Source organism: Crocodylus porosus, unplaced genomic scaffold (genome assembly GCF_001723895.1).
Source record: "Crocodylus porosus isolate Cpor-Errol unplaced genomic scaffold, CroPor_comp1, whole genome shotgun sequence".
Lineage (NCBI taxonomy): Eukaryota > Metazoa > Chordata > Crocodylia > Crocodylidae > Crocodylus > Crocodylus porosus.
The window spans coordinates 31,240,443-31,265,358 of NW_017728907.1; the positions used below are offsets into that span (position 1 = coordinate 31,240,443).

At 40.4% G+C, this 24,916-nt stretch overlaps 1 protein-coding gene across 1 annotated transcript in view; it reads left to right on the forward strand.

Moving 5' to 3' along the window:
• Positions 1-24,916, forward strand: part of DPYD (dihydropyrimidine dehydrogenase) — a 672,292-nt gene that overhangs the window by 569,674 nt on the left and 77,702 nt on the right. Inside the window, exon 19 of the mRNA XM_019531048.1 lies at positions 2,615-2,757. Within this exon, the coding sequence (XP_019386593.1) occupies positions 2,615-2,757 (143 nt within the window). The remainder of the gene's footprint in view (positions 1-2,614; positions 2,758-24,916) is intronic.

Here is a 24,916-nt window from a genome sequence, read left to right on the forward strand (position 1 = left end):
GATGATCTCCCGAGGTCCCTTCCAGCCCTGATGTCTATGAAATCTATGAAATCTGCTGAGTTATAAGGCTGGAAGATCAGCTCTGCAGGTACTTGCTCCTGGACACTGGATAGCACTCGTGTAATTTTACACAGAGTCATTCTGTTCCTCTTAATCTCATTTCAATTGATCTGGCTAAGCTGACTACAAATATATTAGACCGTTCATTAGTGCCCATTGCAAAGCTTTCTTCCAGCTTTTTGCTCTTTTTTATGAGTCGGTTTTGCTATGATCCTTATCTAACTGTTTTACAGTTTTCACTGACATTTCCAATGATAGTAAAGCATCTTCCAGTTGCCCAGGAAGCATACTAGTGTTGGAAGAGTACTCTTCTGTACGTTAGGTTTAACTTTTTGTTCATGCTTCTGAAAGTATTTAGGGTGGAAATATCAAGTCCTTCTCTGTTTTTAAATGTTTTTCATGAAGCAAAGCGTTACTTAAGTGCAAAACTAATGTCCATACATAGAAGAAAACATTTCATCAGTCCTGATCATTAACTCAGACATTCAAGAACATCCAAGGTGTCTTAAAATTGGGTGTTGATGACACAGCCTCATCAGGCAGTGTGAATGCTGATTTTGGACCAGGTGTTGATGGGATGTGAGAAACAGAGTTCAGCTGTTGAAGATGGAGGAAATGTCAAAGTAGGTAAATAATGAGATGGCATCAATGCTGAGGCAGCTGAAGATGGCATAACCCAAGAAGATAATTCATGTGCTGAATCAGGAGCAGATGTCAATAGGGACAGCTTATCTGAGCATTTGGATGCTGATTCTGTAACGTGTCGACGAGACAGACTTGTCAGACAGCCTGTTTGTGAAGTCCACTGTTGCCTGTATCAGTGATATGTTAGGGGGAGGTGACATTTTGCTGGAGGCAATGTGAGCTGAAGAAAAAATATTTTAATGGTTAAAACATACCAAATTTCAATTTTTGTGGGGAAAAAACTATGTTGGCAAATGGGATCTTTTATAAAAATGAAAACTTATGTGGGAAAGCCTTACTTTTCCTATTTAAAACAAACTGTGACAGGCTATAGATGTTCATAGCAGGTCTGCTCCTTCACCCTGTGAACTAGACCAGAGGGGTCTTGGGAGATAAATGAAGAGGACGGAGGTTTTCTCCTGACAGCATGCCACTAGGTCCTTCATGGAGATGCCTAGAAGCCTGCATAGAATAGCAGCCATCTCAGGCTATAGTTATACTTATGCTGCAATTTTTACTTCCAGATGAAGTCACTGGAGTGAGAGAGGAAGTATGTGTTTGCAAGAGCATGATGGGGTAGGATTCCTCAGAAAGAAAATTATCTTTTGAAAAGAAAAGTAGCCAAAGAATGTCCATTTAACAGATTAAAAGTCAATCTAATGAACTACAAAGTTTCTCTTATTAACATAATCGCACAAAAGGATAGAAAGACAAAAAATAACCTTTAATGGTGTAAGGGAAGGCAACTCTTTATCTGAGTGAAATAAAGATAATGATCAAGTATCTAACAAGTAAGGTATGGAGAAGATAGCAACATCTGCCCCTTTCATGCTTCCTTCCTCCTTTGGTTCTTTTTATACTTCTATAATTCATTCGTTCTTCTTCCTCTTCTGCTTCCAACTGTTCCTTTGTCTCTTGCCCTGCTCTTTTCAGCCTCCCTTTGTCCCAAAGAAGAACAGTTGCAGATTATGGGTTCACCATGAACAGTTAATACAATTATACAAGGAGTTTGACAATGACTGCAAAAAACGATGTAAAAAAAGTGATATGGAGGGTCAATACCAAATCTTTCCCTTATTTGCACAGTACCTCTGTTTATACTTCCTCTCTTATATTTTCTGTAGAAACATAGGTCTCTGTGTCTGTAAAGCATTGTATGCATGAATGACACGTGCCCCTGGAGACTGGGGGGGTGTGGTGACTGCCCACAGGTGGTGGCAGTGGGGGTGCGGCAGCGGCAAATGAGGAATTCCTGTAGGTGGCCATGGCACTGTCAGTGACGAGTGGGGGGGTGACAAGCTCCGACCGGTGATTGGCAACCACCCACAGATGCTTCCTGCAGCAGTGGTGGCGGCCAGTGACGATTGGCAACTGCCCGCAGATGCCACCGGCAATGTCGGCAGCGAGAAGTGGGGGTGGCGAGCAGCAATCACCTGCAGTTGCAGCTGGTAGTGTCAGCAGCGCTTCTGTCAGGGTGTGTACCACTAATCTCAGGAGCTGCACCCCCTACACGTCACCAGTGATTGTATGGAATTATCTGTTTCAAATTCTGCTATTCCTTGTTTATTTTAAACAGATGCCTTAATGTTCAAGCCAACTTTTATGTTTTATCTGGTTAAATATGCAAGTGTTTCTGCCTACAGTTTTAGGATTATTACACCCACATTGATAACACATTTTTATGTAATAATAGTACTTGAAAGCAGATATATGCCAATTTACAAATTAATATATTTTTGGATATTGGTATTAGATATTAGTCAGTGATATTAGAGCTTTGTCTCAGCACAATGGTGCCATCCCATGATGGGCATGCAGTTTGTATCAAGAGTATTTTGAAAGGCTAACACTGTATTTTGATTTTCTTTAGGAAATGCTATTAGGCCCATAGCCCTGCGAGCAGTGTCTGCTATAGCTTCTGCTCTTCCAGGATTTCCCATCTTAGCAACAGGAGGAATTGATTCTGCTGAGAGTGGGCTGCAGTTTCTCCACAGTGGTGCTTCTGTTCTACAGGTACTTGTTTTTCTTTACAAAGTTATGATCAATGATCTATTGAAGAACTGTAAGGTATCTTTAAAAACTTATGATTTCACCTCAAAGTAGTAAAAAAAAAGAGGTATTACCACATTTGATTACCCTGCTGGAAAGAATATGTGTCACAGGTTCCATGCCCATTACTAAAAGCCATGAAGATGGCCACGGGTATTGTTGACAACAGCTAACTTCATCAAAACCCAAGAAGTGATGATATGGGTGATATTAGATGGTTATCTCCAAAATTGTTGTGCTGGCTTTGGAAAAAGAATAATACTAGTACCTTTCCTTCCCGTCTAAAACATTCTTCCAATCTAAAGCGTTTTCCATTTGTCAAATGAATGAAGCCAATGGATTTCTGCTTTACAATGCATCCTGTACTCTCAGAGCACACTGGAGTCACAAGATTACCATGCCAGACAGAAGTGCCCTTGGTCACATCACACTGCTCAGCAGTAGACTGCATCCTGCACTGGAAGCAGTGCAGCCATTTGTGGCACCGCACCCAGGCACCACTAAGAGTTGCCTGGCTACAGCATTGTATAAACCTATTCACACTATTTCCAGATCAGGAGGTAGGCTGTATGGAGCTGCACTATGTGACTGAGGTTGCTACTTCTTGGCATGGTAAGTTTGCAGTGTAAACATGCCTTAGTTTCTCTGTTGTATCATATACGCTCTTTTGAGAGAGAGATCCTCTTCTTCATCCCTTGTCTTCTAGAGCACAAAGAGATTTCCAGTTAGATTTACTTTGGACCCACGTGGACTAACTTTGAAATAGCTGATCTTTATCTAGGCTTCAGTGCCCCCCAAGCAGTTTGTTTGGCATGAGTAAAGATAACAAGCTGTGACCCCATAACATTTTATCAGTATCACAGTCCATAGCTCAGGAATAAAATGTCAGAGTGTGTGCAGTAATTGGAATATTCAGCATGATGTTTTTTAAATATAAGGCATACCGGAACATGCTTTAGAATGGTCTTTAGATATATTTCATTCAAGTGAAGCATTGGTGACTTGTTACTGTAGTTATGTGAGGAACCATTGGCACTCTAGTCTCCTGCCTGCACTTATCACCTGTCTGAGCATTAGAGAGTTGTAGAGAGTGGGCAGTTACAGTGTTTCACTAATCTTGTGGTGTATAACATATGCTATGCATTTTTGGAAGTTTGGTGGAGTGTATAATGTGTCCTTCATCTGAATGGAAAGGTGATAAGATACAGCTTATGTTTGGAGGGGATGCTTGTATGCATCATGATTGCTATCAGTTCATTCTCAATGTTCACTTTGACTCCGAAGGCTGGAGAGAATATCATGGTCCAACTTTCTGATGCACACACACTGAGAACTAGTCTTACACTTTACTGTATTAACATTATCCTGTAATATGTCAAGCCTATCAGCTTTACTAATTCCACTTACTGTTTTCAGACTTCTGCAAGTCTGTTTCCTTTAAAGTTCTGCATAAGTGTGTCTCTTCTAAGAAGAATCCAGTCGATCTTAGTAGTTCATCCAGTATAAAATCTTATCTACAACAAAAGTGTGATCAGCAGAGAAGTGTTGTTGTTGGGGTTTTTGGAAGTACACTTTCATTTCATCACCACTAATTAGAACTGAGGGTGGATCATAAAAGTAAATAACTTTTCCTGAATTTTTGCTACTGAGCTGTTATATAATCTGAACTGCACTGTGGAATGATGTTTCCATTGTACTTCACTTTTTGAAATACAGGATAATAATACAGTTAGTTCACAGTGGCTGAAAGTTAAGACTTTAGTTAATGTACACTTATGTACTTTTTCTCTAATACAGATTGTGTAGGTGTCCATTTTTTATTTTTCAGTGTTTTTTTCCTTTGCGTGGGCTATTCCCTGAAGGTAATAGAAAGTTCTGAAATATAAGCAAATGCAGACATCCAAGTGAGTGTGAAATGGAGAGAACGTTGTTTCTGAGGTGTTCCTAATATTGAAGGATCATCGTTTGCTGAACCTAGAAAACATAGAATAATTGTTAATGATAATTAAGTTCTGGCTGATTGGAGTGATTCGAGTTCCATATGGAGCTGTCTGCCATAAAAGACTAGGATAGATGCCTGTCTTGTCTGCTTTAGAGAACATTGCAAGGCTCATCTCATTCCATCAGATTTTCCTCAGGGACAGTAACAAAACCCTCTTTTTGTCTCTCTCTTTCCATAATAAAATTACACCAGTTTAACTTAAATCAATTCAGAAACTGATTTAAATGGTTTGAGAACACATATTTTAATTTGAATTCAGTAAAGAATTCACTTAAACCAAATTACCATTGGCTCAGTCATGGGCAACTGGTACCTCCCGACTCTGGGGAGTCCCCCAGCAGTCAATCACAGGTCAATGGGAGGGAGGGGATCAAAGCCAGTGGTGAAAGTGGAAGTACACTTCCAGTTTTGCAGCTGGTACTTCCAGGGGTGCTTCCAGTGGCTGGCACTTCCAGTGTTTTAACCGAAACTGGAAGTGCACTTCTGGTTTTGTGGTTGGTGTTTCCAGGGGTTGCATGGCTGATCTCAGGAGGTGCACATGCACCCCCTACATGTTGCCATTGAACTCAATATAAACTGAAACAATATCTACCAAGGGGGTTGAACCAATTTAGCTAAACTACCTATAAAATAAACCTTTAGTAACATTGGTGCAAGTTTGAGAAAACGCACCAAAAAATGTCCTCTATCTAAAGAAAGAGAAGGAGAAAGAAAGGGAGAAAATATAGGTTCCACAACAGATGTGGGAGAATATTATCTGAGTATAACTACACTGAAACTCATATTTGATATCTAGATACAGCACTTCCTCCATCTTCATAGCTTCTTAACTCTGAAACCTAATTATGATGATTAATAATGTATAAATAATTTCATATTTAATTTGTATCACACTAACAGAAATACCTAACTAATGTGATTGTTGCAGAACCCCAACCTGCTTCTCACACTTCTTATGTATCAGACGTCCCATATATTCCCACCTCAAGTACCAAAACCTCTGGATTTCTTCATAGTAGCTTCTATAATTGTTATTTTTTTCTAAACAAAAATATCTACACTAAATTCAGAATTTGTAGACATCATAATATAAGATGAGTTTTATAGAAAAAAAACCTACAAGGAATCGTTAAGCCAGGTGAGCTATTAGATACATAGCATACCTATTCGTTAGCCAGCTGCCCTTGCCAGTTTGCGTAGATAAGCAACCATATAAAGTCTAAGCTTGACTGAAATTGCATTTGAGAAGACTATGATGACTGTCTTTAAAGTGTAAACATCTCACCTAACATCTCATTTGTGCTTCCATGAAAATTTTTGATGGCACAAATGGTGAGCTAATAGACACTGCTACCCTTTGTCCCACCACAGCTGAGGAAAATCAGTGGCACAACAAAAGCACTCTGGTGCTTTATTGCAGCAGACACCTGTTAGTTCTGTGGCAAGAGAGTATGAGCAGCCTGAACTCAAGCTCCCAGAGCAGCTGCCCAGCTTTCCCTGCTTAAAGAATGGCACCCCAGGCAATCTTGGAGTGCTGCTCCATAAGCAGGGAAGGTGGGGTTCCCCACTTACCCAGACCCATCTCCAGAAATCCCAGGAGTAGATCTGGATAAGTGGAGAAATCCATGTTGCAGAGGGAGGGAATCCCCTGCAAGAGAGCTCTCATGGGAGTTCCCCACTCCTCACTTGTAGACATGAGCTGCATGTCGAAGGAATCCTTCTGCAGGGGATTTTCCTAGTGTAGGTCTACAAGCACAGAGATGGGAAACTCCTAAGTATGGCATGGGGAGCAAACCTGAAGGGGGGACCCCCCATGGGAGTTTTCCCCACTCCAGGCTTGCAGATGTGCCCCAGGGAAATCCCCTGCAGAGAGATTTCCCCACTCCCAAACATGGGAGTGTGTCTGCAAGCAGATGCCACTTGCAGATGCACCCCAAGTCAGGGTTCAGGATGCAGTGATGCCAGCAGGCATCTGTGGAGCACAATAACCTGTGCCACTGCTTGTTGCAGCACAGCTGATTGCATTCCACAGAAGACATCTGTTTCCAGGCAAAAGACCTGGCCATGGTTCTGAAGGTACCATCTCAATATAACTGTTGCTTTGGAACCAGGTCTCAGCTATTGGGAAGAAGCAGTAGTCCATTAATGCAATTCATATCTATAAGGTATACAAATCTATACAATGGTACAACCACTACCACCACTCCTCTATACTAAATGTTCTCCATACCCTAACATATGTTAGATGTGTTAGATGTTTGTTCCTAGCATTATTTTCAAGGAAGAAAAGAATGCAGTCATTCCATGATTTAAATAAACGTTATGTGGTAGTGCTAAATAGCACTGGTCGCATTGATCTATCCTCAGGTTAGGGACCCTGGGGGAATAATTTGTGTTTCCATCATGCTTCCCTTTGTTTTTCTTGGGTTAGAGGCTATCATGAGGGCTCTATGTTTACAAGCTAAAAAAATATAAGCGTTTGATGTGTGTTGTTTTTAATTGCAATGTAGCATATCATTTAGAGAGAGAGAAGAGATTTATAAATAATAAATGTACCCCCATTAAATGTAATACTAGGTTTTCCACAGCATCTATTTTACCTACAGTCTTTTTTCAGTGTATTTTTTCACTTTGTATCCCAAATCATCAGTAGGAGAAATGCAGATGAGTTGTTGTTTAGCAAAAGGTGTTTTAATATATTTTATAGCTAACCCAGTGAATGGCAAACAAATATATTGAGAGTTTGGTTTTCTTGGAGTACATCAGTAAAAGCTGATTAGAAGTGACCCACATTACATTTCAGAGTGTTCAGAGCACTACATCTCTTCTGTGTTCTTTTTTGAAGGAGGAGACCGATATTTTAGCATGTATTGTTTGTACAGACTTATAACCAGATCCATTTACTGGGACTGAAAAGTTACAAAACAATTAACTATAACACTTCCAGTTCATGGGATTTCCTGAGTGGTCATAAAGAGCATCCATATATAATATTTTAATGTTTTCAGTCATGTCTCAGATGCATTTAAATCCTTCTACCACTGATCTCTTTGTACTATCCTTTTTTTTGTAGCATGTTTTCACCTGCCCGTACCTTTGTAGCATAAAAATAAAATATAAAACTAACCATGTTATCCATGGAGTGCCAGTCCTGCAGTTTCTTCTTATTCAAAGTCCCAGTGATTTTGGCTGCATCTTTTTGAGCTACAGCTTATTACTGTAGGCTGGTTAGAAAGTACAATGTCACCCAAAAAGTGAGCTTTTCTAAAAACTTGATTTATAAAAATAAGATTTATATTTATTTTTATGAATCTTGGACATTTGTGCATGATTTAGCATTCCACCTTGAAGGTTGGGTAGACTTTACAAGATTTTTGAGGTATAGACATGCATTTTTAGAAGTCTCCTCACTGTGGGAAATTAAAAATGGAGATAATTATAGAAAATTCCAGTGGAAAAGAAAAGGCATTATGGAAAAAGCAATAAAAGCACAAAAATATTAAAGTAAAAATCACTTCACAGTAGCCTGTATGATTCAATTGTAGATCAATATTGTGTAGTTAATGCATTAGCAGTAGAGCATTAATTTGCAATTACCGCAGGTGATCTGATCATCTGTGTTCTGTCCATTGACATAAATGACCTTTTGTTGAAAGAGATTCTGCAGTCATTATTTCTAGCAGATGTAACAAAAAAGAGACAGAACAAAGGGGTTACTTTCTGCTGTGTGCTATTTTCATGGTAGAGTCTCTTCAATTTATACATTGGTGTGGAATATTTTAGTAACTCTTTAATATTTAGTTGTTAACTTGAAAATAATATTTGTCCTTTCAAACATGTTATGCAATGGTGAAATCTATAGACCACTGTCAGACCTATGTCTGCCTCTCCGGGCTGGATTTCTACAATGCCCTCTGATAAGAAGTATTTTTGAAATGCACCCAGAATGCTGCTGCTGCCAGTGCCCACCTCTGGAGAATTAGGAAGTGGCGTAGCTATCCCAAGAAAATCTACCTACACCTCCTCCTTAAATCCACAAAGTCCTGATCTAGTGGTACCGTACTAGAGAGAAACAGTGGTCCAGGCTGTGACTGGTAGTATTACATTCAGATCCCCAGTTCTTTTCTAACTTCAGGGAGGAAGTAAACCCTATGCCTCGCCATACCTAGTGCCAGCTTGGCAGCACTCTTCAGCTCATTGAAGCCAAGGCTACACCCACTTCCACATCTTGTTTGGCAGTGCCTCAGTGATCTGCATCAGAAAATGTTCATCAGCCCCAAGATGATTCCCTCCTCAGACTGTCACTTATATGGTCAGCCTACAGTTTGGAGTAACTGGGCCCCTGCCCCCTTTGCCCTTCCTTTAAGTGAGTCAGAGCTCTGTGAACATATCACTTCCCTGTACTCTGCACTAGCTAGTCCTATCAACTTCAAGGTGCATATTTGATGTAAAAAAGGTGAAGGGTCTGAATCCTCAGAGCTGTCTCAATGACACCGAGGGACAGCAGGGCATTGTGGACACTGGCTTCTAAGACAAGGTGCAGAATTTTTTTAAGGAGAGGGCTAAGCTCCTAGAGACTCTCTACCTCTGGTAACTCTTCAGAGCTAAAGCATGTTGGGCACCCATATGCAGTTTGATATTCTTTTTTTCCGGTAAGCTTTTTACTAAAGCATTTAACTGGGGGATTTTTACAACAGCAAGATGGCCCTTTGTGTAGAAAAATGCAAGCTTTTTCACAAGAAAATAGTGGGTTTTGACTTATAAGGGTGACATTGTTCTAATTGTGTGAATGTAAAAACTTAAGCTACCGTTCCATGCCGTGTATAATGCATTATGTACAAATAAATACAACTGGAACATTGTTGGATAACGTAATTATGGAACTTCCAGAAAAGAGGCCACCATTTCATAAACATTTAAATTAGATTTAGTCATTTCCTACTGTTTAGATTTTACTGTTTCCCCAACTCCTGATTATCCAACACCAGCATGTAGAAAATGTACAGCATAACCATTTGCTCCATACTCCCCAATCTGAGCACTTTCCAGTATTCATCAGGGTCCCTGAAGCAATTTTCCAACATTTTAGATGGCAGGGGAACTGAAGAATAGCAAGCTGGCCCCCACTCTACTTGATTCATATTCTTTTGGGGCCCAAACTAGTGCCAGCTCCACTCAGTGAGAAGACTTATGAATTTATGTGGCATTTGAAATTGGATTGAGCCCTACATTCTGGTCCCCAAAAAACCAGATTGAAATGAAGGGAGTGGTACAGTGGTGAAACAGGCCATGGGTTTCCATACACCAGGTTAAATTAGTACTGGTGAAACCTAAAAAAACCAGTTTTTGCCTTGTAATAAACGAAACATATATGATATGAAAAGAAGGTTTGTACTTCCTTGCATCTAACCTCCGCTCTCTGCAATGGGGATGAAAACACTGGATAGCTAGCTACAGCTCCTAAGACACTAGTATCAGACCAGGAAAAAAAAAAAGCTTTGCCCTGCCTGTCAGTATAATTTCTTTCAGTGGTGCAATTCAAGACTATGGGTAAGCAGCAGATAATGAAGCTGGCATGCCAGCAGGGAATTTCCTTCCACCAAAGGAATTCTCCACTGACCCCTTTGTACTACCTAGCTGCACAAAACGGGTGTTGTGTAATTTGCCCAAAGTATGAAAAAAAAACATAAACATTTGCTTTTGGCAAAAACTTTTCTCAAAACCCAGAAATAAAGTGGAAGTACTGGATTCTTCCCTCACAACTTACATTGACTTAAATATATTTCCACTATATGGCATGATACTGAACGGGTACAAGTACGAAGAGATTCAGACCACTTTCCCCAGGGAATTTAAGAAAACAAAGTACAAGTTAATGCATAACTATAATGTACATCATGCTACTTTTACATGTGGAGCCTTCTGTTAGTAGAATGCATTGTTATGCTTTTAAATAGAGAATAGAATTTTTTTTATTAGATTTGATGCAAAATGAATAGCTGTCTCACAGTACATTGAAAACCCCATATCAAAGATTGGAAACTTTCTCTTCTACTGCTGCCATCTCTATTAATCTTTGTATGAGCAGGTTGCTCCTCTAATTCAATTAAGATTTTAACGATCTGAAATTTTTGAACTTGTATTCCTGAAAGTAAGTCTGTGGCAGGTTAGTGAGTCTGCTTCTTTGCAGGCAGGCTTTGCAGGGGGAAGGGAGGGAGAGAGGGGGAAGGTTCCTTAGCTGGTCTATTAAATGCTAAGTCAGTATTTAAATGGCCTGGTGAGTCTGCTGCCTCACAGGCTGGATTTGCCCCTGGGAGCTCCCTTCAGCCATCCCTTTGAATGTAAACACAGCCCTTGCACCCACAAACAGACAAGCTTATAAGCAAACCTAAAATTGTAGCCCTTTTGCTTTGGCCCCATGACCTGGCCTCAGGGGTAGGCAACATGGGTGACCACTCCGAGTGTTGTGGTCAGGGGAGTGCCACACACACACCCACACATGTGTGTGAGCAGCCCATGCTCAAAGCAGTACTCTCCTCCCACCTCAAGCAGGAGAAATGGTGCTCAGCCAAGCCTATCCTGCCACCTCCGGCCACTAATTCAGGAGGAGCTGGGCTGGGCAATGTGGGGGGGCAGCACCATGCAGCTCTGCCTCCCTGCTGGATTGTGCCCCACACCTCTGCCCACCTGCCTCTGCCTGCAGCAGTGCTGCTGACTTGGGAACGTTCTGGGGGGGATGCCAGTGGGTGGTTGGGGAGGAGCAAAATACAAGTTCACCCATAGCTCCATTTTCCCTAAGGCCAGTTCCGCCGGCCCCTTTCTGGCAGTGAGCTTCTCTGGATTCTAGTCCACCTCCAGCTTGTGGACCACTCCTTCTCCCTAGGTCTCTCTCTCCCTCCTTTCTCTCTGGGGTTTTCAATTGTCAGAAGCTACTCCCTGACTAGCTAGGTGCCTGCAGCTGGAATTCTACCACAGGCTGTTGGCTTACCACTTGAAGACCAGTTATAAAACATATGTTTTTCCTGGGAAAGCCAGAAATCTTTGACTAGAAAGCTGAGAAGTTTCTTGGATGTGCCACCAATCAGAGAAAACAAAGTATGCATTTAATGCATTTTCCTTGTTTTTCATGGTTCTTCCATTAATGGTGCATGGGTGATAAGTCATAAGCAGCAAAAGAAAGGAAGAAAGAAGAATGAATGTGTGATATGAAGAAGCATGATGCCTGAGTCCTATATTGGACCTATGTGGGACCAGTACACATGCCTTCCTGCTCAGGGAGGAATTTCTAGTGCAGTGATGCTCAACCCATGGGACAGATATGGCTCATGGAACCATGTTGTCCAGCCCATAGGACTTCCCGCAGGTCTAGAAATTTGGTAGCAGGGGAGCAGTGGCAATTAACACTGCCACCACTCCCCCACTGTCAAATTTCCAAGCCCTTTGGGCCATATACATGATCCTTCATTGTAGGGCTGGTGGCAAGGGTGTGATCTGGTATGGGGCCCAATACAGCATGCAAAGCCAGCCCCACACGTTGGATCAAGGCCCAACTGAAATGGCTCAGCATGCTGGATTGCAACCAAACTGGGCCAGCCCCATACACTGGATTGTGTCCAAGGCTTAGATCTGACCTGTGAACCAACCCCTGACCACTCACCTGGCCCACAGGACCAGAAGTTTGGGCACTGCTCTCTAGTGCTAATCAGAGTTTTACTAAATGACTGGCTGACACCTATACAAATTTCCATAGTGGCAATGAAACTTTTTCTGCCAAGAGAGGAACAAATTAGCTTAGAAAACAAGTCTTGATACCTTTTTGTACTAGTTTCCTTGTTGCATTATAAAGTGCCTTATACAGCATGATCTACCTTATGAGAGAGATCCTTTTATCCAAGTAACTAGCATGGAGGAAACAAACAGATTATACAGAATTTTTGAAGTTGAAAAACACTTTTCTCAACATTGAAGTTATGCCACTGTTTGTCTTTATGATATATGTTATTTAGTCAAAAAGAAAGCAATTACTTAGGAAATGTGAAGGTAGGTTTTTATCATAGGCCTGAAGATTCAGAGGGTATAAATACATATACACTTGGAGCCCTTTCAAAAGGGAAAAGTTTCAAAAGGATAGCACCAGCTGTTATGTTCTAATTGTTATGTATGAATGAGCCGAGAACTATACAAACCCTGCAGAACTGCTCCAACTTCAACACTGCTTCATCCAGGGTTAAAGTTGGAAGTTTTTGCCACATTTTGTATTGTTTACAGCTCATTCACACATAGCAATTAGAACTTAACAGCTGCTGCCCTTCTTTTGAAATGGCTCCATATGTATGTCCACACCCCAGGGGTCCAGCTGATTTTATTCATGTGAATCACATTCCTTAGTGGACATAGCTAACTGGTTTACAAATTCTTAAGCCAAGGTGAGAGAGGATGAAAGCAATTTCAGCTGAAATAAAATAAAATAGTACTGCATGGACAGGTTGAACAAGGATGAAGGGTTAATAACTGCAGGACTAAATTAAGGGCTCCAAGATGGAAAAAATAATTTTCTGGTTGGTTTAGATAGACTTTCAACTTTAAAAAAAAAAGCTAGTCACAGGTACCTTCTTCAGTGGAAGGTACTTGACCTTCTTCAATGGAAGGTACTTGTTAGAGTTTGTTGATTAAACCCTTTTCCATTAATGAATGCCATTTCATCTAAATATAGCCAGGTTCAAGTCCTGGCTCCATCTGATTTTTAGTAATTTGCATGACAAAATCTGGGTATCAGGCAGAACTGAAATTTGAACATGGATCTTTTCATTAATACAAGACTTTTGTCCTCTCAGAGTGTTAAGTTGTACAGCCAAAGAAAGTCAAGAACAGAGGCTAGAAAGTCTAGTCTCAGAAAATTTTGAGAATTTGAAATGTATTAACATTCCAAATCAGAGGCAAAAATCAAAATCATAAAAACATTTGTGAACTGGCAAATTTGAAGAAAAAAGTTACCAGTATGTTGTTTCAATCAAGATTTCTTGTTTATAATTTCAGAACATTTCATTTAAGTATCAGCGCTTTATTTTTGTACTTTTCTTTATATAATTAGCTTAAACTTAAACAGTTTTATCAAAAGATTTTTTTTTCTCTAAAATCTGAAACACTTGGACATTTTGACAGTTTTGAAACCCTCTTTTTAAATCTTTTTTCGAAACAAGATTTTTCCTAAAAATTACCCAAATACCAAAGCAGCCTCAGTTTAGATAAATCAGCATTTAAAAACAAAACAAGAATAAAATCCAAAAATTTTGTCCAGCTCCAGTCAAGAAAATATGTAAATTCCTTGTTTGTTTTCCAGCATTATTTTTTGTTTCCTTGCAATAAGACTGTTTTTTTTCCATATGTGCAGCATTTGATAAAATACTTTTAAAAGCTCTTTCTGTATGATCCTACTCTGTTAGGATTTTTTTTTTAACAACAAGCTGCCAGGTATAGGAAGCCTTTTAAATAGGAGAGCTATCTTTGGAAGATAAGGAAAGGCAGTTCAAAAAAAAAAGTAGTAGTAGTCGGGCATCTGTAACTGCATGGTACCATTGGCAATGCTACTCAACAACTAGGCCAACTGGAGGAATTCATTTCCCCCCACAGTATCTTCCTGCTGGTTGGTGCAGGATAGAATAGATGGCATTTATAAATGAAGTGAAATATAAAGGAATATTCAATACATATGTGATAAATTTAAAGACAGGTGTAGAAACTACAGATTTGCTCGGCCTGTTTACACAATGGCTAAATACAGACAGTCAAAAAGCCTGAGGCTGAATCATTTTAATTTTTGCAGATTTGTCTAAGCTGCATAGACTGCACCAATAAGCAAGTGAATAGACATTCAGTTTTTATTTGGGAAATGCAGCCACATGCCTGCATGTCTCAGGCCAGAAGTCAGGGGGTGCTAGAGCACATGTCCCTGCTTGGTGGGAGCAGACAGCTTGGGCCAAGGCTAGCTTGCCTACCCTGCAATGGGGGTTTGGGGAGGAGGTTCACAGCATCCTGGGATGCTTGGGGACTGTGCGTTAACTTAAAACTGGAGGAGATCTGGGACAGAAGTTCAGCAAACTGATTTAACCTAAATTAGTTGTGTGATACTGTATCCATCCAGGTTTCTCTTAAACTGGTTTTGGCCATTTTGAAAGCAGTTTATATGCACTGAATCCCTGTTGTGTTCCAGATTTGATCTCATTTGCAATCACTTATGCTGGTTTATGTGTAATTTCTGTCCCTAGGCAGTGGGTTTTAGCTTGTCTGCTTCATATATCTTCATCAGGTTATGCAGATCCCATAATACAGTAATACATGTTGTTGTGGGTGACTGAATATGGAATTATTTTTCATGAGTCTTCATCCATGTACCTAAGGAAAAAAAGGCTTGTATGCCCAAGCATACAAATACATGAGCCCTCTGTCACTGATGGTTAAGTTCCTGTGAATGAAAAGAGTGAGAAAAGCTGCATACGGGTGAGATTACTCCAGGTACATTATGAATCCTCATTTGCTTTTGTGGTAACTTGTGCCTACATGTGTGCCGTAAGTCAGGAGTATCAAAGTAAGAGACCATAAGGAGTCTCATGAGCCAGCTCTGAACCTACATCTGGTGGTGGGATGAGCAACAGGAGCTGTACAAGGGCTAATATACCCATTGCTTGCTCTCCAGCCATCAAGACAGTGGGGCTCCATACCCTGGATTTCAGTGGTGGGCCCCACCACAATTCACCCCATCCCCAAATTCCCAGCCTCTACTGGAGCCCCAAAGGCCAGGTGAAATGGCTCTGCAAGCCATATTTTTGACATGTCTGTCCTAACTACATCAACAGAGTGCCTGTCTTCCCACTTGTATGAATAGAGTCCGAGGATTTTTAAAAAATTTTTGAAAAAAAAGGGACATAGAATAAACTCAGGAAAACTAGCAGTTAATAAATCTACCATATTAAGTAAAACTAACATCCTGCAAGGTTCCTTGCCAATAGTTTTAACCCCACTCCTCTCCTCTTAGTTAATGAGTCAATGTACTCTTCTCCCCTCCATCTTGTCTTGAATTCTCTGATGCAGAAGCCTCCAGCTTGTAATGTTAGTTGGCATGACCTCTGACCCCAAGCAGATTTGTTGCTTTCTCTTGTCTCTTTGCTAACCAATAGGGATAATAGTGTTACCTCTGAAGCCTAGTATTCCCTTAACCAGCATGTCACATACTGAAATGTAAATGAGGTCTGATCTATTCAGTTCTTTCCCTTTGCTCACTAGCTAGTTTTGTCAAAAAACTCCATCCCCTCTTGAGTGATCAGATAGCTGCAGACTACTCTTCTTCCTTACCCCATCAAGAGCAGCAATACCCTACCCTTTAGACTTCAAGGCCAGGGCTTAAATCAGTAAAGCAGAACAAGGGTAGTGGTTGTAGTCGTGTTGGTCTAAAGACACAGCCATAAAATAATACTAGTTTTTATAAAAACGGAGGTACTGTAGCTAGGCAGATTGCCAGCGGTGAAGCAGTTTGTGGATAAAAAGATTGATGGGTATATATTTGTATAACAAATGCAAATCACAAAGCTTTACAGTTCTACCATATTAGTTTCCATTTGTTATAGCTGTGCAACATCAAAGCAGTGATGTCCCTGTATTTAGTGATAATGTAACAGACTACTAAAAGAAATCAAAGCGAGAGTTTCTTCTTTTGGGTAGATGTGATATCTTTTATTAGACCAAAAAATACTTGGAAATTTGTTCTTTGTAAGCTTTCGGGCACAAACACCCTTCTTCAGGCATAAAGAGAGTCTCTCCATCTATTCCTGAAGAAGGGTGTTTGTACCTGAAAGCTTGCAAAGAACAATTTTTCCAAGTATTTAGTTGGTCTAATAAAAGCAGAACAGGTCTTTTTTAGTTGCGAATTAGGACATTTCATATAGACTAAACTTTGAGCTCTACAGATTGCTTCCTGAGGTCCTAAATGGACTTTGCACAAACACTTGTGTATACATGTTGAAATGCAAGATTCTAGAAAGGCTTACCAACCCTCTTCCAACCCAGTCCTGCATCTTAATCTTGCTTCCCAAGCCTTATTAAACAGCATTCCATTTGCTAATCTAACTCTCTAGCATCATTTAAGCAGCTAATACGAATAAATCAAATTATTCCATCTGTATTTTACCCATGTTCAAGACATTTTTTCTTAGTCGTGTATTTGTCCTTTAGAACAGAGTTTGTCAAACTGTTTCAGAATGTGAACTCACTGTCTCATAGCCCACCACCCATCACTCTCTAAATCATGCAGCATCCCTCAGGCAACTATATAACAATTGCATCTATGCAAAAGTAATTTTAGATAGGTATTTAATATATTTTTAGATGTTCCTATTTAATTTATACCTAGAAATAAGTGGGAGTCAGCATAGATTGACCACCCAAGTCTCTACAGACCCACCAGCAAGAGCTGCAGAAATCATCATTGGCCTAAAGACAATAGTTGGAGAAAATCTGATTAAAAGGGATTTCGTGTGCTTCCACTCTTCCTGCACCTACCAGTGATATTCTTCAATATTACTGGGAGTTGCTGAAGTAATCAAGTGATGCTGAATGTGCTTGTTTTGACTGTTTATGCCTTCTATGCATTTCTACTTCATTGTAGGAGCTGCAAAATGAAGTGCTTTATCTTCATGTACATCAAGTGGACAATAGTTTTACTATATAGCCCAGGATGTTCTTTGTAGAGTCAAGGCTTCTGTAGTACTTAGAATATATATTTTAAACTCAAATGTAAGAAATTCACTAAGCTAAAATCATACTTTTGTCCACCATGATTGAATTAATTTTCTTAAGGATGTCAAGTTACATGTATAGGTAAAAAGGCTTTGATAGGTTCCTTCGTGACGTACCTTGAATTCTTTTATGTAGTTCACCTTTTCTTCAATATAGTCTAAATCAATAGAATCTAGTCAAAAGAAAAAAAAAGTGACCTTAAGTGGACATTGAAAAACAGCCTAGAATTGTTCATAAATACCTATATACAGAAAGCTAGACATATGGATTTAACACTTCTCGAATGAATTTATAATAAAAATAATGAAAAATAGTTTTAGAACTAGATACAGATTATAATACAAATGAAAATAAATTAAGTAATTCCTATGCTTACCTTTTGGAAATATCAATGAGGAACACTTCAAAGCAAACTCAGCCAAATTAAAAGTAAAACTTTATCCACTGTAGAAGCTTTAATGGTATCTGAGAAGAGTTGTTCTTGTTTATCCTATTGCGATAGTAAGAACATTAGAAAGTATTAAGTCAAAGATTGATTTCCTAATAGGATGGCATTATGAGACTTAATTTACTTAGAAATCTTGTGCAGTTTAGTAGAAAAGCTGAAATAAGTCTCCTACTTTTGGAGGAAGCAAGATGGCATTCTGCTAAATGTTAGAATTTTATTACTTGAAGTTTAAAAGAAAGCAAGAAAGCAAGCAGCCGGAGAGACCTAAGACTATAAAAGCATTTGAGATCTCAGAAGGAGTTTAAATCAATGCACTGCCACAGTTACAGCACAGATGAAAGAGCCTGCTGTCTCAATTGCCAGGAAACTACTTAGAAACTCTCACTTTGATTTCTTTTAGTAGTCCGTTACATTACCACTAAATGCAATATATAGGGACATCATTGCTTTGATGTTGTACAGCTACAACAAATGGAAACTAATATGGTAGAACAGTAAAGCTTTGTGATTTGCGTTTGTATATACAAATATATACCCATCAATCTTATTTGCAGACTGTTTCACCGCTACCAGTCTGCCTAGCTACTGTACCTCTATTTTTATAAAAACTAGTATTATTTTATGCCTATATTTAAAAGAGAGAAACACATTTTGAATGGGAGAAAAACTAAAAATTACCCTAAAATTTACTACTAAACCATAAATGCTATGAATTCAGTAATAATGCAAAGTAACAATAGTGATTTAAGGCAGGTTAAATAGGCGCACTCATACTTTACAAGACTGAACTTGATACAGTCAGGAACATTGCCTTGCTGATGCCAAACAGAGGCATTTTTTGTTTTTACAGCTTCAATCTCACTAAGAATATTTACCCCTCTTGAAAAATGAAAATGCAGTAGAACACGGAGGACAAGTTCTCTGCCCTTCGTCAGACTCCTGTGCTGCTCCACTCATGTAAACGGTTTACAGACTGGCTGCAGCCCCCTCACTGGGAATAATTTCATGAAGGTTCCAGCTGGTGCAGAAACTGCATGTTTGTTTCCTACATCACCAACAGCTCCTCCCAACACCCTGAGTATAAAAGGCAAAGTGTAAAGTTGAAGGAGCGTGAAACTAGAGTCCACTGCTGCTGATGTCACATTAGCTTCTTCTCTTGACCTTGCTGAGGCTACTTCTTACAATTTAGAGTCTATGGTGGTGGAAAAGGCAAGGAAAAAGGTGAACAAGTTAGGGACAGGCCAGAAATGTACATTTGCCAAGCCAAGTCTGTAATAATGCTTTTCTAAATAATCCCCTTTTCTTCCATATCTTCCAAGCTGGTGATCACAGGCATTGAGTGTCTTCAAAGTGGAGTGGCTCAGCTTGTGAACTGCTGGGGAGTCAGTGCCTGGGTATCTGACCCAATATGGAAGCTTAGTGGTCCTGTTCAGGTCCCCTTTGATCTGCTATGTCTCTAGGCAGGCCCTTACAGCTTTCTATGCATAGACCATAACAAATCAGGAGACAGTGCTGTGTCAGGATCTCCACCAATGCTCTCAAAAGCAGTAAGGTTTCACAAATTCCTGAAGTTCTCCTTGGACAAAACTCATAACTGAACCCAGTGGGAGATTTGTCATAGTAAAGAGTTCAGGAATTGGCCCTACTGTGGTTTATAATAATTATAAAAGCCCACCAGGCTATTGGAAAAGTTTTATTATTATTGATATAGTAATACATGCCATTGATATTCATAGCATTTTTAAAAATATGAAATGTGAATGAAAAGGTTTCAAATAGACATGAGTTTTTAAAAACAAACATGTATGAAGCTATAAAAAGGACGCTGCTGACAAATTTATTCTAGCTCAAATGCTGAGGACTGTAATGTTTCCAGGTCCCTTTGCCAAGGCCATATTGAGGATTCCTACCTGTTTATCCATATATTTAATTATTTTAATACTATACATAATTAGGAATGCAAGTTGCTTTCATTCTTGCAAATTCACAGGGCAATGATACTTATAGCTTTATCCAGTGATGTATTCCATATGCTTATTCTTCTATGAAATATTTGGGAGTGCATTTCATTTAATAGCATCTATGCACACATTCTGCATCTCAGGATCATTTACTTAGGAAAGTATTTATAGGTAATACTGGACATGTCTATATGAGATGCTACTGTGCAGTAGTTACTGCCCATTCATTTAGTACTTGTGTAAGCAAGTAACCGGAGTTACTGCACAGTAGCACTGGCAAACGTCTTTTAAGTAATGCTACTGCACAGTAGCCTAGTAATACCATGCAGTAGCATATTAACACTGTCCATCCTGTGATGTGCTGCTGTGCAATATTATTTGACTCTGCACAGTCAGCTTCTCATTAGATGCTCCCACTGAGTACTCAGAGGTGTGTGTCCTCATACGATTCTAGCATGCTCTCATAGGCTGCATCCATGCGAGCGTAGATGTTTGGTTCCCCGGGGAAAACAGTAGCAGGACATCTTGTGCCACCACTAGTTGTCCCCAGGGAACACCTGTGCCACATGCTCTTTGGCATGTGGCAGGTTACCCCAGGTGGGGTAGTGGAGACTGGGGCCAGCACTGGTCTGGTCCCAGCAGACTTACCTGAGGTCTTGGGGGCTTCCTGGGGCTGCAGCAGGGACAATCCTGCTGCACAGAGCCTGACCAGCAGCCGGAGTGTGGCTCTGGCCAGCCAGGCACTGCCTGTACATGCACACCCCTCCCCCCCCGCATGGTTTTTTTTGACCCTTGGATATCCAGGGTCCCTTGCAGCATGCATATTCACTCCCTTGCAGCATGGAGAACAGATGAATGTGTGATATGTGATACTGCAGAAGTGTCTGTTGTGCCACATACTGCATAGCCATGCTTGTCTGGACACAGCCTTACTTAGGGTCCTGGGGGCTTCCTGGGGCTGCAGCAGGGGCAATCCTGCTGCACAGAGCCTGACCAGCAGCCGGAGTGTGGCTCTGGCCAGCCAGGCACTGCCTGTACATGCACACCCCTCCCCCCCCCGCATGGTTTTTTTTGACCCTTGGATATCCAGGGTCCCTTGCAGCATGCATATTCACTCCCTTGCAGCATGGAGAACAGATGAATGTGTGATATGTGATACTGCAGAAGTGTCTGTTGTGCCACATACTGCATAGCCATGCTTGTCTGGACACAGCTTAATTCTCATGTTGGGGTGTCAGTCTGCCTGCCTCCTTTTTAATGTAAGGAGGGCATATAAGAGTAGAACAAGAGCACTGATACAGGTAGGAGGAGAGGAAGTGGGGACTTGTGTTGCACAAAGGAAACGGTTGAGTCCCTGAAAGGAACATTGCTTGTGTTGCCTAAGCAGCTGCATAGTCTACCAGTAAAAAAAGGGTCACTGGTCTTGGTCTGGGCAGAAAAATAAGGTGACTAATGTTAATGTGGTTACCTTTTTAATCAGGAGAAAATGTAAATTTCTGTTAATTAGGGGTGTTTTTTGTCCAGGTGGATTAATTTGGGATTAAAAGCCTGGCCATAAAGTTAGAGATGAATCCCCAAATCCGGGGGCATTGTGGAGCTTTGTATATGTATTGTAGATTGTTCATAGAGAAAACAGACTATACCCCATTTTACTAACATATAAGCTTGCATTTTAATTAAATGCTCCTGGTGGAAGCACATACCAGTTTTAATGTTAAAGGTTAAGGCAGGCATGTATTCATATAATAGACCCTGTTAGATTATGTAACAGTGCAGCTATACTCTTGTTTAGGGGTTTGCTTTGGGATATTTAGTAAAGTGCAGATCCATAATTGTGGTCAATAATGGCTTTGTGGAAGAGAATGGAATATAGAACAGATTTTTTTCATTTTTGATTTCTTGCTATGCTGCTAACCACCCTACCAGCCAATGGCAAGTCATTGAACTGTAAGTGATGTTCTTTCTTATGTGTCTGCATATGGAAAGACAGTTTGTTAAGACATTTATGATGCATATATGATATAAAACAGGAGGTGATAGTAAATAGAAGATATGTATTTTCCCATCTATGATATTCTTGTAGCTTAGTTTTCTTCCCCTCTCTCCAGTCAAATGAAATACCACCAGATAAGCTGGCATTTTGGTATTTTATTTGTGACTCAGAACTGCAAGGAGCTGAATAAACTTCTGCTTCCAATGAAATCTGTGGGAAACATGGTTCAGCCCCATATAGAAGCATTTATATATACTGCTATACTGCTTTATAGATGGCGTTGTAACATAGAAATAAAAATATGACTATATAAAAGGTGTGTCCTAAGACAGGGGTTCTCCACTCCACCGCCCACAGGCCAGATCCAGATGTTGGTGCTATGTCATTTGGCCAATGGGGCTCTTCATGAATCCATGGGGAGCCTCATTGACCATGAACCTTCATGTAAGATTGGGTGTGTAGAGCAACACAGGGCCCATCCATCATAGTACATGAGGATAGGCGAAAGGTGTGTGGGATCTGATCGAGCCCACAGACTGACTCCTTGTCACTCAACTAGCTTGCAGGGCCAAAAGGTTGCGCATCATTATCCTAAGAGAATTTTGTTCTTATAATACTTTAGGACCAGCCAAAAACACTGTAGAATGAGTTATGTTTGCTATGTGTAGGTGTCTGATCTTCAATTAAAAACCTCTTTTTATTCCAAGAAAGGCCCAATAACACAAGCACTTACTTCTGCACACAAGGAAGTCAGTAGTGCTACACTTGTCAGTAATTATCTGCAAAATTGGGCCCACTGTTCCTAAAGACTTGATTCAGCAGGGTGCTTAAACACTCAAGAATCAAGCACATATTTAAATCCTTTGCTAAATCTGGTCCTAAGTCTTGCTATCTCTCATGGCATTTTTCTTTCATGGAGTGACTTAATTTCTTGTAAAGGCCCTATTGTGCCTTCAGGTGCTCCAGTGGTTCCCACTAATAACAAGAGGAGGAATGCACCCCTGGAATTTGCCCCTTAGGATTCTTAGTATGATAGCATCCCTTATACATTTTTATTTTATTTTAGTTCAGAACACAGCACTGTAATATGCAAAATAATAAAAGCGTATTTATTTATAAGGTTATTACATGCATCCTCCAGTGTATCTCATGTGTATACATCTTGTCAAAATGTTTCAGGATTCCAACAACAGAATCTGAACCTGTTTTAAGTGGCATGACATGGCTTTTAACTGTGTTTTCTTATAGTTTTAATATTTTTTAAGAATAGCTAATAAAAGTGTTACACACACACTAAAAAAATAGAATCCCTTAATGAACAACGAGGTTTAAATAAAGCATCAGTTGAGTTTTACAGTTAAATAACCTGTGGAGGAAATTATTATAATGTTCTCTATAATTCCTCTGAAAAAGTCTCTAAGTCTATGGAAAGCATAACAGACCTAATTAATGCTCACACTGTTTCTCCAGAGAAACAGATTTTGTGTAATGTAAATGGGCTTCATAGGAAATGTTCTTGTGCATATTTTAGTTATTCCTTATTTCTTTTTCCTGCAAAGCTGTAGCGTACAGTATTTTACAGTGTAAATTGTACCTTTCATCTAAACTGTGTGACCATGAGCAAAATCTTGATATTTTTAGCTATATCTCTTTTTTAAAAACCTAATTATATCAATTATGATCTAGTGAATCCTACAGTTGAGTTTTAGATGCATGTGCTTATTTCTGTATTTTTTAAATGGATAACCAAAATATTGTATTGTTTCTTATATTAAAGTACATGCATTTGTCTTAGGTAGGAGTGCTACTGCATTTTGCTGTCTACATATTAATGAAAACTATATTGGTCACTGAAAATTATATAGCTTGGTGTCTATCCAGTAGTGCCTCTTTTTCCTTCTGCATAAATTTCAGCTGATTTTTATATTTCCTGGGCACGTCTACACAGACAATTAACTGTGCAGTAGTGTAGTTTACCGTGCAGTAAGCATGTGTGTCCACACATGCACATGCTTACTCTGCAGTAAATCTCACTAATCACGAGTAAATTTACTACCTGCAAACGCAAGTAGCAAATATACTCTCAATTAGTAATGGCGCAGTAGTGCTCATGTAGATGGCTGAGAGAAAATCTGCTCCCAGTCAGCCATCCACCAGGGTGTGGGAGATTGCTCCCTGCCCATGGAAGCTGCCTGCTGCTGGGGTGGGCTCTGCTACAGGAGCCCAGGTGGAGAGTATGTCCCCCTGCTCCAGAAGTGGGGAGCTCCAACCCCCCATTCTGAGATGGCAATCTGGGAGCAGGGGGCTGCATGATCCTTATCTCCCAGGACCAGCTATGCAACTGCAGGGTTGGTGCTGGGAGACCCTTATCTCCTAGTGCCGACCCTTTGACCAGGGAGCTGGGTACCCACCCCCCCCAGCCCCTCCCACCCACACACAGCCCTCCCTTAGTCCCCCAAAGAAGCACAGCCCTCCCCAACAAGTACAGCCCTCCACCACACCCACAATCCTCCCTCCCCCACAGTCCCTACTAAGCCCCAGTAGCACCTGGCTCCTGATCCTTGCTGAGCTTCTGCTTGCCCCCTCATGCTATGTGGTATGTGCCCTGCATGCTGGGGCAGCAGAAGCACATAGAGACACTCTGGCCAGAAACCAGAGCATCTCTCTGGAGGACCAGGTTTCCAGTTACCTCAGAGCAAGGTGTGGAACAATGCCCTGCCCTACTTCTCCCCCACCCCCCCGGGGTATTTTTTTGATACCTGGAGATCCAGGTATCAAATTTTGAGCCCATGCTGCAAATATGCAGTACAAGGAACATTTTTTCATTTGCAGTGTGCCTCTTGGAACGTCTCAGACTGATTTGGGATGCTGCAAGAGGCACATGCACGTTTGTCTGGACATGCCCTATAAGTCCAGAAAGCAGAAGGCAA